Raw genomic sequence first — 15,809 nt, forward strand, 5'->3', positions numbered from 1 at the left:
TCCCACTACCCGTGACCACATTCATAACTGTAGGGGTTGAGAAATAGTGTGAGATTGACAGTGAGAGAGAATCTTATCTGCCTTGCTGAATGTGCAATCAGTTGCTATCTTTCATCTGTGGTGGACCATTATGCAAGCTGGCGTATGTTTATCATCGTCCTTGGGAGCTAGCTGCAGGAGAGGGATTGCTTCACCGCCTCCTCTGTTAGGGAGCTGGCAGGAGAATAACGTCTATTTCAGTTCAAAAGTAGACTTGACCGGAATGTCAGTAGAACTGAGACGTTTGCAAAATATTGCATTCTCAGGTCTCTATTAGGAGTCTTCAATCTATGGATGATTATGATGAAGGTGATGCTGTTACCCGCGCTGTGATTTCGTTCCAAGTCACTTTCACCTTAATGCGTAAAGACCGAAGAGTCTGGAGGACCAACTTGTCAGATGTGGCCTTCATTAACACATACAGAAAGACTGGGAGAAACTCCCAGCGCATAGGTATTGGCTTGATTGGATTCCTCTACCAACCAATCATCTCCCACACCTTCCTCCTAACCCTCCCCCCGTACACTAGCACACCACAAGCACAGAGCCACGCCTCAGTCATGTGATTGGCTCAAATTAAATGATGACAAATATACAATTCTATGGTCACGCCCACTGAGGCCGACATTGTCTCTTTGAAGTCTCATGCGTGTATACGTTGGTGATGATGATAACTAACCCTTCCATGTTGTAGTGGCAGAATTTGGGCTGAGGTGTTGTAACTTGTCAAGGGATATGTTCTGTGTTGGACTGTGATGTTATGGCTTTCATAGACTCCTAGTATGTCTGCACCCTAACACATGGCCATTGTGTTCTGAAACTGTTGCTCGTATAAAATAACTTGTGTAAACCATATGATTTTATTTTGACCTCTCACTATGTGGCGGCAGGTAGCCTAGTGGTTAGAGCGTCGGACTAGTAACCGAAAGGTTGTAAGAATGAATCCCCGAGCTGACAAAGTAAAAATCTGTCCTTCTGCCCCTGAACAAGGCAGTTAACCCACTGTTCCTAGGCTGTCATTGAAAATAAGAATTTGTTCTTAACTGACTTGCCTAGTTAAATAAAGATAAAATTCATTATTTTTTTATGTAAGGGACATGGAACTCTTTGACTTCTTCCCTGTGAAGAGAGAGATCTCTCCTGCAGCTGCTTGATTAAAGATTGTTTTATTATACAATGAAATAGTCTCTGCCTTAATCTTTGAAACAAATTTTACACAACAATGTGTTGTCCCATGTTGTGTGAACAGGGGAAGTCCTACCCATTCAAAGGCTCCTTCCCCCCCATGTGGAACCCATTCGCCCTGATGGACTACAACAACCTGTGGAGGAAGATGGATGAGATGGGCAGCGAGGTAAACACACCCATCATCTCTTTCTCTCCTTTCTTCCTTTCTTTCTTTTCTTTCTTCCTTTCTTTCTTTCTTTTCTTTCTTTCTTTTAGGTGGTTCTAGAATTTAATGGCTATTTTTCTGGATTTTGATATTTAGCGGGTATCGGCCTAATTCTGCTCTACATGTATTATTTGGTGTTTTACATTGTACACGGAGGATATTCTAGCAAAATTCTGCATGCAGTCTCAATTTGGTGTTTGTCCCATTTTGTGAATTCTTGATTGGTGAGCGGACCCCAGACCTCACAACCACAGAGGGCAATGGGTTGTATAACTGATGCAAATATTTTTTGCCAGATCCTAATTGGTATGTCAAATTTTATGTTCCTTTTGATGGCATGGAAGGCCCTTCTTGCCTTGTCTCTCAGATCATTCACAGCTTTGTGGAAGTTACCTGTGGCGCTGATGTTTAGGCCGAGGTATGTACTGTTTTTTTGTTTGCTCTAGGGCAACGGTGTCAAGATGGAATTTGTATTCGTGGTCCTGGGAACTGGACCTTTTTTGGAACACCGTTATATTTGTCTTACTGAGATTTACTATCAGGGCCCAGGTCTGACAGAATCTGTGCGGAAGATCTAGGTGCTGCTGTAGGCCCTCCTTGGTTGTGGACAGAAGCACCAGATCACCAGCAAACAGTAGACATTTGACTTCAGATTCAAGTTGTGTGAGGCCTGGTGCTGCAGACTGTTCTAGTGCCCCTGACAATTTGTTGATATATATGTTGAAGAGGGTGGGGCTTAAGCTGCATCCCTGTCTCACCTCCCGGCCCTTTTTTAACCGCACACTTGTTGCCAATTTTAACCGCACACTTGTTGTTTGTGAACATGGACTTTATAATGTATGTTTTTCCCCCAACACCACTTTCCATCAATTTGTATAGCAGACCCTCATGCCAAATTGAGTCTAAAGCTTTTATGAAATCAACAAATCATGGGAATACATTGCCTTTGTTTTGGTTTGTTTGTTTCTCTCTCTCTCTCGTAACACATTGAGCATCTTTATCTCTCTCTAGGCCGGGCAGCCATCCCCTCCACAACCCCTTGTCCAAACCAACCCCTACTTCTGACAACTTGTTGATGCTCCCACCCTCGTACTGTGTGTTCTAGATCCCCAGAGAGGCTCCATGGAGCGCTCCCCATGCTGAGGAGTGGGACAAGATGACCATGAAGCAGCTCTTTGATAAGATCTGCTGGACCAGGTACTGCACTACACTCATTTTACAATACACTCAGGACCATTCAACTCAATGCAGCATGTTTTAGTAATGTACAATTTTGTAATTTAGTTCTTTGTGTGTGTGTGTGTGTGTGTGTGTGTGTGTGTGTGTGTGTGTGTGTGTGTGTGTGTGTGTGTGTGTGTGTGTGTGTGTGTGTGTGTGTGTGTGTGTGTGTGTGTGTCTGTGCAACCCCCTCTCCCCACAGTTCTGCGAGGCGGTTCGCCACTCTGTTTGTGAACGTGAATGTGACCTCTGAACCCCACGAGGTGTCTGCCCTGTGGTTCCTCTGGTACATCAAGCAGTGTGGAGGGACCATGAGGATCTTCTCCACCACCAACGGAGGACAGGTACTGTACACACCTTGCTGGCTGGCTGCCTGGCTAGCTGTCTCTGTCTGTCTTTCTGGCTGATGGATTTTCTGTCTTCCTGCCTGCCTGTCTGTCTCTCTAACTCTGGGGACTGGCTCTTCCATATCCATCCTTCCCTTCACATGGCTGTTCCTGCTCCCCCATTTAGGAACATGATCCCTCCCTTCACATGGCTGTTCCTGCTCCCCCATTTAGGAACATAATCCCTCCATATGGATGTTCCTGGTCGTTCTCTGCTTCCTCATTTAGGAACATAATCCCTCCCTTCACATGGCTGTTCCTGCTCCTTAATTTAGGAACATAATCCCTCCCTTCATATGGCTGTTCCTGCTCCTTCATTTAGGAACATAATCCCTCCCTTCACATGGCTGTTCCTGCTCCTTCATTCAGGAACATAATCCCTCCCTTCACATGGCTGTTCCTGCTCCTTCATTCAGGAACATAATCCCTCCCTCCATGTGGCTGTTCCTTGTCGTTCCCTGCTCCTTCATTTAGAAACATAATCCCTCCCTTCACATGGCTGTTCCTGCTCCTTCATTTAGGAACATAATCCCTCCCTTCACATGGCTGTTCCTGCTCCTTCATTTAGGAACATAATCCCTTCCTCCACATGGCTGTTCCTGCTCCTTCATTTAGGAACATAATCCCTCCCTTCATATGGCTGTTCCTGCTCCTTCATTTAGGAACATAATCCCTCCCTTCATATGGCTGTTCCTGCTCCTTAATTTAGGAACATAATCCCTCCCTCCACATGGCTGTTCCTGGTTGTTCATTTAGGAACATAATTCCTCCATATGGCTTTTCCTGCTTCTTCATATAGGAACATAATCCCTCCCTCCACATGGCTGTTCCTGGTTGTTCATTTAGGAACATAATTCCTCCATATGGCTTTTCCTGCTTCTTCATTTAGGAACATAATCCCTCCCTCCACATGGCTGTTTATTTTCATTCCCAAATACTTCATTTAGGAACATAATCCCTCCATCCACATGACTGTTCCAGGGCATTCCTTCCTCCTTCATTTAGAGGCATAATCCCTCCCTCCACATGGCTGTTGTTCAGATCCCAGGGAGACACCATTCTTCTTGTTTACTTTGGAATGGCCCCATTGCCTAGGTAACGGAGGACTGTGACACGTTGGGGTAATTCGAGGATGTTGTTGTGAGGTCACCCACTTTCATTTCCTGTATGGTCTGCCTGTTCTCTGGCTCCGGTGCTGACAGAAGGTCCAGTTCTGTGTTCAAGACCCAGACTCCAGAGAGTCCAGACTGTATTTCATGTATTGATTCAGTGTGTTGCTTTACCAGGTAGAGCAATAGAAAAGCATGTGAGCGCTAAAGTTAGCTCTCAAGCGTGTGCTTTCCCCTTTTGAAGTCGTGCTATGCATAGCGTCGTTGCATATGAGGTTGCACTGCATATACAGGACGGTCTGAAAGTAACTTTTTTGGAGCGCCAGGTTTTATTTTTTATTTCACCTTTCATTAACCAGGTAGGCTATTTGAGAACAAGTTCTCATTTACAACAGCGACGTGGCCAAGATAAAGCAAAGCAGTGCGACACAAACAACAACACAGAGTTACACATGGAATAAACAAGCATACAGTCAATAATCCAATAGAAAAAAGAGGCCATAGTAGCGAAGTAATTACAATTTAGCAAATTAACACTGGAGTGATAGATGTGCAGGTAGAAATACTGATGTGCAAAAGAGCAGAAAAGTAAATAAAAACAATATGGGGATGAGGTAAGTAGATTGGTTGGGCTATTTACAGATGGGCTATGTACAGCTGCAGCGATCGGTTAGCTGCTCCGATAGCTGATGTTTAAAGTTAGTGAGGGAAATATAAGTCTCCAGCTTCAGCGATTTTTGCAATTCGTTCCAGTCATTAGCAGCAGCGAACTGGAAGGAAAGGCGGCCAAATGAGGTGTTTGCTTTGGGGATGACCAGTGAGATATACCTGCTGGAGCGCGTGCTAGGTATTCTAGTGGTTAGAGCGTTGGGCCAGTAACTGAAAGGTTGCTGGATCAAATCCCAGAGCTGACAAGGTAAAAATCTGTCGTTCTGCCCCTGAACAAGGCAGTTAACCCACTGTTCCCCGGTAGGCCGTCATTGTAAATGAGAATTTGTTTCTAACTGACTTGCCTAATTAAATAAAGGTACATTTTTTTTGACACCATTGATAAAGATGAGCACAAATTATGTATAAAATAAATAATTCAAATACTGAGCTATATTGCATGCTCAAAACATTTGGAAAATATATTATTTTATACTCATGAAATTGCTCAAAGAAAGAGATTTTGTTTAACAAGTAAACACATTTTTAACAAAAAGTAGGAGGCAAAGTGATTGACACCCTGTTTTCAATACCTTACCTTGCGAGGATAACGGAGCCTTTTTCTGAGCCTGAGAGGGACATTAAACCATTCCTCCATATAGAATCCTTCCAGATCCTTGATATCCTTCATCTGCACTTATGGACTGTCTTCTTGATTTTGTGGCCAATTGTGGATTTTGATGTATGCTTGGGGTTATCTTGCTGGAAGATCCACTTGCAGCCAAGTTTCAGCCTCCTGGCAGAGGCAACCAGATTTTGGGCTAAAATGTCCTTAACAAGGGCCCAAGGACCAGTGGAAGCAAAATAACATAAACGATCCACCACCATATTTTACAGTAGATATTGGGTTATTTTCTGCTCATACATTCTCATTTCGACACAAAACCCACCACTGGTGTCCGTGGCCAAAGAGCTCTATTTTCATGTCATCCAACAAATGTAAATGTCTGGAGTTTGTTAAACAGCGTTGGCACTTGGATTGGAACCGGTGCTTTGGTCAGATGACATGAAAATAGAGCTCTAGGACCAAACTCCCGGAGCATAGGCATTGGCTTAACCTAGCAACACCGTTCCCCTAACCCTCCCCATACACTAGCACACCACAAGCACAGAGCCACGTCTCACAGTCGTGTGATTCCCTCAAATGAAATGATGACAAATACTTTACTCAGTAGGTCACTCCCACTTTGGCCAACTTTGAGTTGTTGATATCTCAGGCTTATATTCGCTGTGCACAATAACCTGGGACGAGGTTATATCCTCACCTCTTTGCTTACAATCATATCATGAGTAACCTAATTAATTACTCACACAACTTAGAATGCTCTAAACTCTAAGTGTTTTCCATCTTTCTGTGCACCTCAGATCGCACAGGAAACAGAATTCTCAAGGCATCCACTCATGACAACCAACCATAAACTGGCTCAAGATGCTGCATTTCACACTGTACCGGACAACCTGACAAAGTAGCAGATGTTTAAATGTTCACATTGTTATACTGAAAGTTGTATCAGTTTCATATCAACTAAAGTCTGTAATGTCTTGTGTTTTTCCCAACCCCCTGGAAATCACACAGATGAGAGACTAGTAGCAGCACAGGGTCAGCCACAGAGTAGCCCTCTCCTGGAACAGGTCTTATTAGCCTGTATCTGATTGATATGACTGATGATACTGTATTTGCATTTCAGGAGAGGAAGTTTTTGGGAGGTTCCAGCCAGATCAGTGAGTGTATGGCCAAAGAGCTGGGTGAGCGGGTCAAGATGGAGTCTCCTGTCTACAAGATCGACCAGACAGGGGACATGGTCGAGGTCGAGACGCTCAACAAGGAAACATACAAGGTGAGTGAGAGAGCAACCATCTCCAATCCATCAACATAATTACAATCTCGTCAGAGCACATTCCACTGAGTAGGAGCCCACTGATATCAGGTTGTGCCTATGCTGCCATCTAGAGCTTGTTTGTTCATAATACGTGGCACCTCATGATGTGGCCCATGTTATGACTGCTGTACATTTGCATTCTAGAACTCCTGGAACATTCTAGGAATCATTCATTCAACCATACAACTCACTGAGCTTACAGAGCCCCTTACACATTCATGTTTGCCCATCAGTAAATTCCTATAGCTTTTGACAGTGTGTGTGTGTGTGTTCGTGTGTTTGTGTTTGTGTGCATGCGCGTGCACATATGTGTAAGCCAGATGGATTGTTGTCAGTAAGCTGGTCTTCATCTCTCTGTCCAGGCTACATCCTCTCCCCCAGATAAAACCCATTAAGCAGTAGCATAGAGCTGCTTAGCCACCGGGGTGGACTGGAGATGTACACGCTACCCACTGGGCACAGACCTCAATTCAACTGCTATTCCACATTGGTTCAGTGTAATTTCATTGAAATGACGTGGAAACAACGTTGATTCAACCAGTGTGTGCCCAGTGGGTAGACACTACACACTACATAGGCCTCAACTCTTGTGTTTTGTTTCTCCCAGGCCAAGTATGTGATTGTGGCGACCCCTCCTGGTCTGAACTTGAAGATGCACTTCAAACCCGAGCTGCCCCCTCTCAGAAACCAGCTGATCCACAGGGTCCCCATGGGCTCTGTCATCAAATGTATTGTCTACTACAGAGAGAACTTCTGGAGGAAGAAAGGTAACAAGAGAGGGAGGGAGGGAGGGAGGGAGGGAGGGAGGGAGGGAGGGAGGGAGGGAGGGAGGGAGGGAGGGAGGGAGGGAGGGAGGGAGGGTCCATGGGCTCTGTCATCAATTGTATGGTCTACTATGGAGAGAACTTGAGTGATAATCTCCTCCTCTCCTCTTCTCCTCATCTCTGATCCTCCTTCTCCTCTCCTCCTCATCCCTGATCCTCTCTCTCCGCTCCTCATCCCTGATCCTCTCTCTCCTGCATCCTTCTCCTTTCTCTCTCTCTCAGGGTACTGTGGCACTATGGTGATCGAGGAGGAAGAGGCACCCATTGGCTTGACTCTGGATGACACAAAGCCTGATGGGACTGTGCCCGCTATTATGGGGTAAACGCATAACTTTAGTTTCCTGTATTCCAACATGATTACCCATAGAGAATGAGAAACTGTGGTTTACTTAGTGGCATTACTGTAACTTTATTTCTCCTGTTCCTATGCCTTAGCTTCATCCTGGCCCGCAAGTGCAGGAAGCTATGTGGACTGACGAAAGAGGAGAGGTGAACCTCTGTCTTGCTGTTTCTCATGTTCAGTCCCTACAGTGTGTTTTACATCACTTCCTTATGTGTATACTATGCTAGTATGCATGTGTATCAGCATTAAGAGTTTAACCCTATCCCTTCCTTAACCCTTAAAGATGGTTGTTGCCCCCTGTAGGAAGAAGAGGATCTGTGAGATCTACTCCAGAGTGCTGGGCTCAGAGGAGGCTCTGCATGTGAGTGGAACCACTGCTGCTACTACTACTACTACTACTACTACTGCTACTACTACTACTGCTGCTGCTACTACTACTGCTACTACTACTACTACTGCTACTACTACTGCTACTGCTGCTACTGCTATTACTGCTGCTACTACTGCTACTACTACTGCTACTGCTGCTACTGCTATTACTGCTGCTACTACTACTACTACTACTGCTACTACTACTACTGCTGCTGCTGCTACTACTACTGCTACTGCTGCTACTGCTATTACTGCTGCTACTGCTGCTGCTACTACTGCTGCTACTACTGCTGCTACTACTACTGCTGCTACTACTGCTGCTACTACTGCTGCTGCTACTACTGCTGCTGCTACTACTGCTATTAGTACTACTATTACTACTAGTACTGCTACGCTCTTAGAAAAAAAGGTGCTATCTAGAACCTAAAGTTTTTTGGGGGTCTGTCCCCATAGGATAACCCTTTTTGGTTTTACATAGAACTCGAAAGGGTTCTACATGGAACCTAAAAGAGTTCTCCTATGGGAATACCCCCCAAAAAACTTTTGGAGCTCTTTCTTCTAACAGTGTAGTACTACCACTACTACCACTACTGCTTAGAACTAGAGTGCTTAATTGAAACAATAACACAGCTTTCTCTCCGCCCCGGTTCTGCTAAAAAGCCAAAGGATGGGACTGGAGAAATATAACCACTCTCAAATTCAAAGCTATGGATTTAAGGACTGACCATCCATTATATAGTTTTAACCACGTTTTGAGGCTATACAGTGTTTGCTTACATTTACGTTGTCTACAAACATTGGAGTAAAACAACCCCCAACCAATATGAGTACTAACCCCCAGCCCGATACGAGTACCAACCCCCAGCCTGATACGAGTACTAACCCCCAGCCCGATACGAGTACCAACCCCCAGCCTGATACGAGTACCAACCCCCAGCCTGATACGAGTACTAACCCCCAGCCCGATACGAGTACCAACCCCCAGCCCGATACGAGTACCAACCCCCAGCCCGATACGAGTACTAACCCCCAGCCCGATATGAGTACTAACCCCCAGCCCGATACGAGTACTAACCCCCAGCCCGATATGAGTACTAACCCCCAGCCCGATACGAGTACTCACCCCCAGCCCTCTCTGTCCCAGCCTGTGCACTATGAGGAGAAGAACTGGTGTGAGGAGGAGTATTCTGGAGGCTGCTACACTGCTTACTTCCCCCCTGGTATACTCACCCAGTACGGCAAGTAAGTAACAGACACACCCAGGCACACACACACACACACACACAAACAGTGATTCATATGTTGATGATGTAAAGACTATTTGCTGGTCTGTGGTGTGTAATGAGGAGCAACCAGACGCTGCACTTGACGCATTTATGAAACGACTTATTCCAGTTACTAATTTATTTTATTTCACCTTTTATTTATTTTTATTTCACTAATAAGCACGCACCCATTAAGAAAATGACTGTACAAACTGTTAAATCACCTTGGATTAATGAGTAATTGAAAAATTGTATGGTTGAGAGGCAAAAAGTATGGCAATTAAGTTTTTGATTTATTTTACTGAGCAAGTCAGTTAAGAACAAATTCTTATTTTCAATGACGGCCTAGGAACAATGGGTTAACTGCCTTGTTCTGGTGCAGAACGACAGAGTTTTTACCTTGTCAGCTCGGGGATTTGAACTTGCAACCTTTTGGTTGCTAGTCCAATGCGTTAACCACTAGGCTACCTGCCGCCCCAAGTCTGGCAGCCCAACTGACTGGCGAATGTACGGCAAGTTAAGAAATCATGTGACTAAACGAAAAAAGAAAAAAAAAATAACTACACTATGTAACAAAGATAAATTATATAAAGAATGATAGTTTAAAGCTTTGGGGCATCTTAAATGAAATTTTGGGGGAAAAAGCCAACTCGGCTCATTCATTTATTGAATCAGATGGCTTATTCATCAAAAGTCCACTGATATTGCAAACTACTTTATTAATTACTTTTTCGTTGGCAAGATAAGCAAACTTAGGGATGACATGCTAGCAACAAACGCTGACACTACACATCCAAGTATATCGGACCAAATTATGACGGACAAGAATTGTACTTTTGAATTCCGTAAAGTCAGTGTGGAAGAGGTGAACATTTTTGTTGTTGTCTATCAACAATGAAAAGCCACCAGGGTCTGACAATCTGGATGGAAAATTACTGAGGATAATAGCAAACGATGTTGCCACTCCTATTTGTCACATCTTCAATTGAAGCCTACTAGAGAGCGTGTGCCCTCAGGCGTGGAGGGAAGCTAAAGTCATTTCGCTGCCCAAGAATAGTAAAGGCCCCTTTACTAGTAAACTTCTGTATTTTCTTTTGACCAGATACAATGCTATTTTACAGTAAACAAATTGACAACAGAATTTCAGCACACATATAGGGAAGGACACTCAACAAGCACAGCACTTACACAAATGACTGATGATGGGCTGAGATAAATTGATGATAAAATGCTGTCTTGTTAGACTTCAGTGCAGCTTTTGACATTATTGATCATAGTCTACTGCTGTAAAAATGTATTTGTTATGGCTTTACACCCCCTGCTATATTATGGATAAAGAGTTACTTGTCTAACAGAACACAGAGGGTGTTCTTTAATGGAAGCCTATCAAATATAATCCAGTTAGAATCAGAGTAGCTGTTTAGGCCCCTTGCTTTTAAATGTTTTTCTAAGGACATGCCACTAACTTTGAGTAAAGCCAGAGTGTCTATGTATGCGGATGACTCAACACTATACACATCCAGTGACTGAAATGACTGCAACACTCAACAAAGAGCTGCAGTTAGTTTCAGAGTGGGTGGCAAGGAATAAGTTAGCCCTAAATATATCTAAAACTAAAAGCATTGTATTTGGAACAAAACACTCACTAAACCTCAACTAAATCTTGTAATAAATAATGTGGAAATTGAGCAAGTTGAGATGACTAAACTGCTTGGAGTAATACTAGACTGTAAACTGTCATGGTCAAAACATATTGATGCAGTAGTAGCTAAGATGGGGAGAAGTCTGTCTATAATAAAGCAATGCTCATCACTACTTTTATTTATGAGAGGTATTGGCATGTTGAATGCACAGAGCTGTCTGTCTAAACTACTGGCACACAGCTCAGATACCCATGCATACCCCACAATACATGCCACAAGAGGTCTCTTCACAGTCCCCAAGTCCAGAACAGACTATGGGAGGCACACAGTACTACATAGAGCCATGACTACATGGAACTCTATTCCACATCAAGTAACTGACGCAAGCAGTAAAATTAGATTTAAAAAACAGATACAAAAACATCTTATGGAACAAGCAGCTAATGGGGATTCATAATAAATAAAAATACACACTGTGTGACCTTATCTAACCTTTATATCTCTCCTTCTCCCTCCTCTCCTTCCCCCTCTGTGTAGGGTTCTCAGGGAGCCAGTAGGCAGGCTGTACTTTGCAGGAACAGAGACAGCTACTGAGTGGAGTGGCTACATGGAGGGGGCTGTTCAGGCTGGGGAGAGGGCCGCCAGAGAGGTGAGAGCCTTCATCATCATCATCATCATAATAATACATGTATTTATTTCATATACCCCCCTCCCTCTTGTGTATTGTTTTAGTATTATAAATTAATTCATTGTTGTTCCAGGTCATGTGTGCAATGGGCAGGATTCCACAGAGTCAGGTCTGGCAAACAGAGCCTGAGTCAGTGGTAAGGATTCAATGCCACCCAAAACAATGGATACTTAAGTCACATACCAAACTCATTTGGGTTAAAATGTAAAGTATCTAAAGGACATTATAGAATGTAGACCTAACTTAGTGCTCCCCAAACTCTCTCCCACATCTCCTCTCTCTCTAACAGGAAGTCCCAGCACTCCCGTTTGTCACCACCTTCTGGGAGCGAAACCTTCCATCTGTGGGCGGGTTCATCAACTTCCTGGGCGTAGCCTCCGTACTGTCTGTTGCCACTGCAGCAGGCATGTTGGCCTATCAGAAGGGGCTTCTCACCCGGAGCTAAACCTAAACACCTCCCACCTCCTTCTCTCCTGCATCTCCAGAGGGCAATTCTCTAACGGCACTCTATTCCCTTTACAATGCACTCCTTTTGACCACAGCTAGAGTAGTGCTCCACTTTTGACCACATAGAGTTCTGGTCTAAAGTAATGCACTTTATAGGAGACAGGTTGCCTTGTGAGACATTACCACTCTGTGTCATAGGCCTTGGTAAAGACTGTTCAGCTCTGTCATTCACTACTGTACCATCCATTGTTCTAAAAACCTCCATCCTCCACAGTGTCCCAACACAGGATCTCTCAAGACCAGCTCACAATAATATTGTCTGTTCTGCTAAGATTGCTCTTTGATACCTGAGATGGGAGATGAGAGAGAGAGAATCCCTAGCCAAAAATAAGTCTGTGATTCAGACTCTCAAACCAATGAAGGATGACAACGAAATCAGTTATTAAAACAGTAGCTTTCCCAATGACATTATTATTCACAAATCTGCATTGACTGTTTGAGAATGTGTGTTAATTACCTCTGCTGATTTTAGGTGCTGACTAATCTGATCTATAATGTCATAGAAGCTGTAACCAGCTCTAAGATTACGTTTAGTAACAGTTTAGCAACGGCATAATATTGTCAGAATACCTGTGTTATTAATGTATCCAGAATCCTGCATCCAGAGATGTTGTGTCTCCGTTACGCTGCTGTCAACAGTCATAGTAATCCTTGTAAAGAGAATGGAAAAAATGTTTTATGTATTTTCAGGATTAGATGATTTAATTCATTGTTGTTGTATTATAATCTCCTATGAGTATATTTGAAATATTATGCATTTCATTCGATTTTTTTCCAATGAGGCTCAATCCTCGATGATAGTCATGAACTGTATTTTGAAGTTACCCATTTAGAGTCCATCATTTTATTGTCTGGCACCATTTTTAAGAATACCGAACAAACAAAAAATACTAAGAATATTACTACAGTAAAAACAAAAATATGATATTCTCTCATCTATGATTTCAGTAGGTAGATCTCCATCCATTATTTCACACAACCTGTGTGCACATGTGTGCGTGCGTGTGTAATTATTATGAATTAAGACTTTATTTGTAACCGTTCTATTTAAATGCTCTCATTGATACATATTGATTGATCATAGAAATATTTAAGGCAGTATTTATTTAGCCGCCTACCCGTTAACCAGCTAAATAAACAATGCCTATATTTCCACTTATCGTATTGATTCTCCCATGTATTTCTGCTGAAGCCAGAGCATACCCTATGGAAGAGGCACATCATTTACCAGAAAGTAGCCTTGTAGTTTTAGAATTTTTGTAGACTTTTTGAATGGTCTTCAATGGGCAAAAATGTAAGGCTCTCCAAACTTCAAGCTAAATACTTAAAGTAAAGTAAATGTGGAAGTAAATTCATCCACAAACACAAATATAATTTTATACACATCTTAAATGATTGCTTACATTTTTTTTAAATGATGTAATCATCAAGCCCATTCAAAAGATTAGGGGACATCACCTCGAAGTAAAGCAGAAGGTGTGGTTACTTTCACAGGGTATTGAGCTTGCTTCTAACTACAGCTAATCTGCCCATGATACTGAATAAGTCCAGTTTCACAGTATTTTCAGCAGATATTCTTCTCTTCGCCTAACAAATATGTATGAAACAGATTTCTATCCAATAATAAAGATTCCTAAAAAAAAATTAAAAAAACAAGACAACAGTGGTAGAAAATAAAATGTGAGTGAAATAACATCAATATCTAGATCTATATAGATGAACAGAATTACTGCTCTGAGTAGATAAGAGAAGCAACCTGTAAGACCATCCGTTCTGAAGCGGTCGGTCGGTCGGTCGGTCGTACAGTGAGTGGTGGAACATTTTGGTGTTGTCCCTAAAGACGTGTGCGTACGTCGTGAGTGTAGTCCATCTTGCCTTAATATAAGTTGTGGTGTTTTGACATTTTTCAAGTGCCTGTGTGACTGACACTCATTCCCCGTCCCCCGTCCCGCTGTACCCCCTGTCTGGTTCATTTGGCGTTAACTAGAGCTCATTGGCCACTTTTGGATTGAGTGCTCGTTCTGATATGTCTTAATTTCTTGTTCTTAATTTTTTTTTACATTTGTGTATTGTTACTGTTTTGCTAGATATTGCTGCACTGTTGGAGCTAGAAACATAAGCGTTATGCTGCACCTGCGATATCATCTGCAAAAATGTGTACGTGACCAATAAATTGTGATTTGATTTTGACACCTTCTTAGGCCAATGACTGAGCTCTGTTTCCGGCAGGCGAGCGTCTGAGGCTGAGCAAACAATCATGCTAACATCCATGATGCTACAGTTAGCTTTCTGGCACCAGTTGTGTATGTGTGAATCTTAAAATGGCAGACTGTGAACTGTGTAAATCCGCCCATACATCTCTAGCTAAACTCTCTATCTAGATGTTCTGTAGTGTTGTTATTGCTGTACTCCTCAGATATGCTATCTATCCCTTAGCTTAGCTTACATCCTACCCTTGACACTAAACTTGAACCCCTACCCCCAGGCTCCAAGCGTTTCTTCTTTTTCCATTTGATTCACCTCAAAGTAACTTTTGCTCAGAGGCCTGGTTGTAACCAGAATCAGATGAGTAGGGATTGGACCATGATGTCAAGAAAGATCTCAACATTCTCAAAGAAGTATAGTTGAAGAACAGTCTGATGGGAAACTAGTGAACGGAAATACAGGAACCAACTGGAAACAGCTGCTCCCTGGTGTCCTGGATGACATCATCAGTGTCCTGGTTCCCTGTGTGACATCATCTTTGTCCTGGTTCCCTGTGTGACATCATCAGTGTCCTGGTTCCCTGTGTGACATCATCAATGTCTAATCCCTCTGTGAGACTGCTTCTAGGCCTGACACGGTCTGTTCTATTCCGTCCCTCTCTCAATGGCTGGCTGTGTGTGAAATGTCATACCTTCTAATCGTCTAATTGCATTCTTTGATGTCTTTATATGATTCCTCTACAAAGCTGGTGATAAAAACATTGACTTTACCTCCTACTGGTCTCTCTCTGGGTCATTTGTCGTGTGTGTGTGTGTGTGTGTGTGTGTGTGTTACTATTATCATGTATTTCTCATGTTTTTTATTTCTCTGTCTTTAAAATGGATATGAATGGAGAATCTATCACCAAGACAATAGACAGGACTTGTTAACAGTGTTGTCAGTCCTGCCACAGCCAGGTTCCTGATAGGCAATATTGCAGTCAGTCTTCTTTGTAACATAAGCCTACTGCAGTCTCACAAACATTTGCCCAGAACGTGTTAAAGCTCTTTGCTGGAAGCCCAAGTCTCGGTAACTAAACCAGATTACACACACACACACGTGCCAGTCTGTGATTACACAACCTTCTAGCTGTCAAAAATTAGATTGGAGTATTGCAACCTTTTAAATCAGAGGCAGATGCTTACACCCATCCTCCATTCCTGTCCACAGTGCCCTAGCAAAACCGGAAC

The 15,809-nt window shown here is 43.0% G+C and overlaps 1 protein-coding gene across 1 annotated transcript in view; it reads left to right on the plus strand.

Annotated features, from left to right (window-relative positions):
• LOC139547141 (amine oxidase [flavin-containing]) overlaps positions 1-15,356 on the plus strand; it is a 73,380-nt gene extending 58,024 nt beyond the window's left edge. Inside the window, exons 4-15 of the mRNA XM_071356187.1 lie at positions 1,289-1,393; positions 2,538-2,629; positions 2,853-2,994; positions 6,542-6,691; positions 7,341-7,500; positions 7,780-7,876; positions 7,993-8,046; positions 8,204-8,261; positions 9,417-9,514; positions 11,718-11,829; positions 11,942-12,004; positions 12,158-15,356. Coding sequence (XP_071212288.1) covers positions 1,289-1,393; positions 2,538-2,629; positions 2,853-2,994; positions 6,542-6,691; positions 7,341-7,500; positions 7,780-7,876; positions 7,993-8,046; positions 8,204-8,261; positions 9,417-9,514; positions 11,718-11,829; positions 11,942-12,004; positions 12,158-12,313 — 1,287 coding nt within the window. The 3' untranslated portion in view covers positions 12,314-15,356. The remainder of the gene's footprint in view (positions 1-1,288; positions 1,394-2,537; positions 2,630-2,852; positions 2,995-6,541; positions 6,692-7,340; positions 7,501-7,779; positions 7,877-7,992; positions 8,047-8,203; positions 8,262-9,416; positions 9,515-11,717; positions 11,830-11,941; positions 12,005-12,157) is intronic.
• Positions 15,357-15,809: the final 453 nt, after the last annotated feature.

This window comes from Salvelinus alpinus, chromosome 20 (assembly GCF_045679555.1).
Source record: "Salvelinus alpinus chromosome 20, SLU_Salpinus.1, whole genome shotgun sequence".
NCBI lineage: Eukaryota > Metazoa > Chordata > Actinopteri > Salmoniformes > Salmonidae > Salvelinus > Salvelinus alpinus.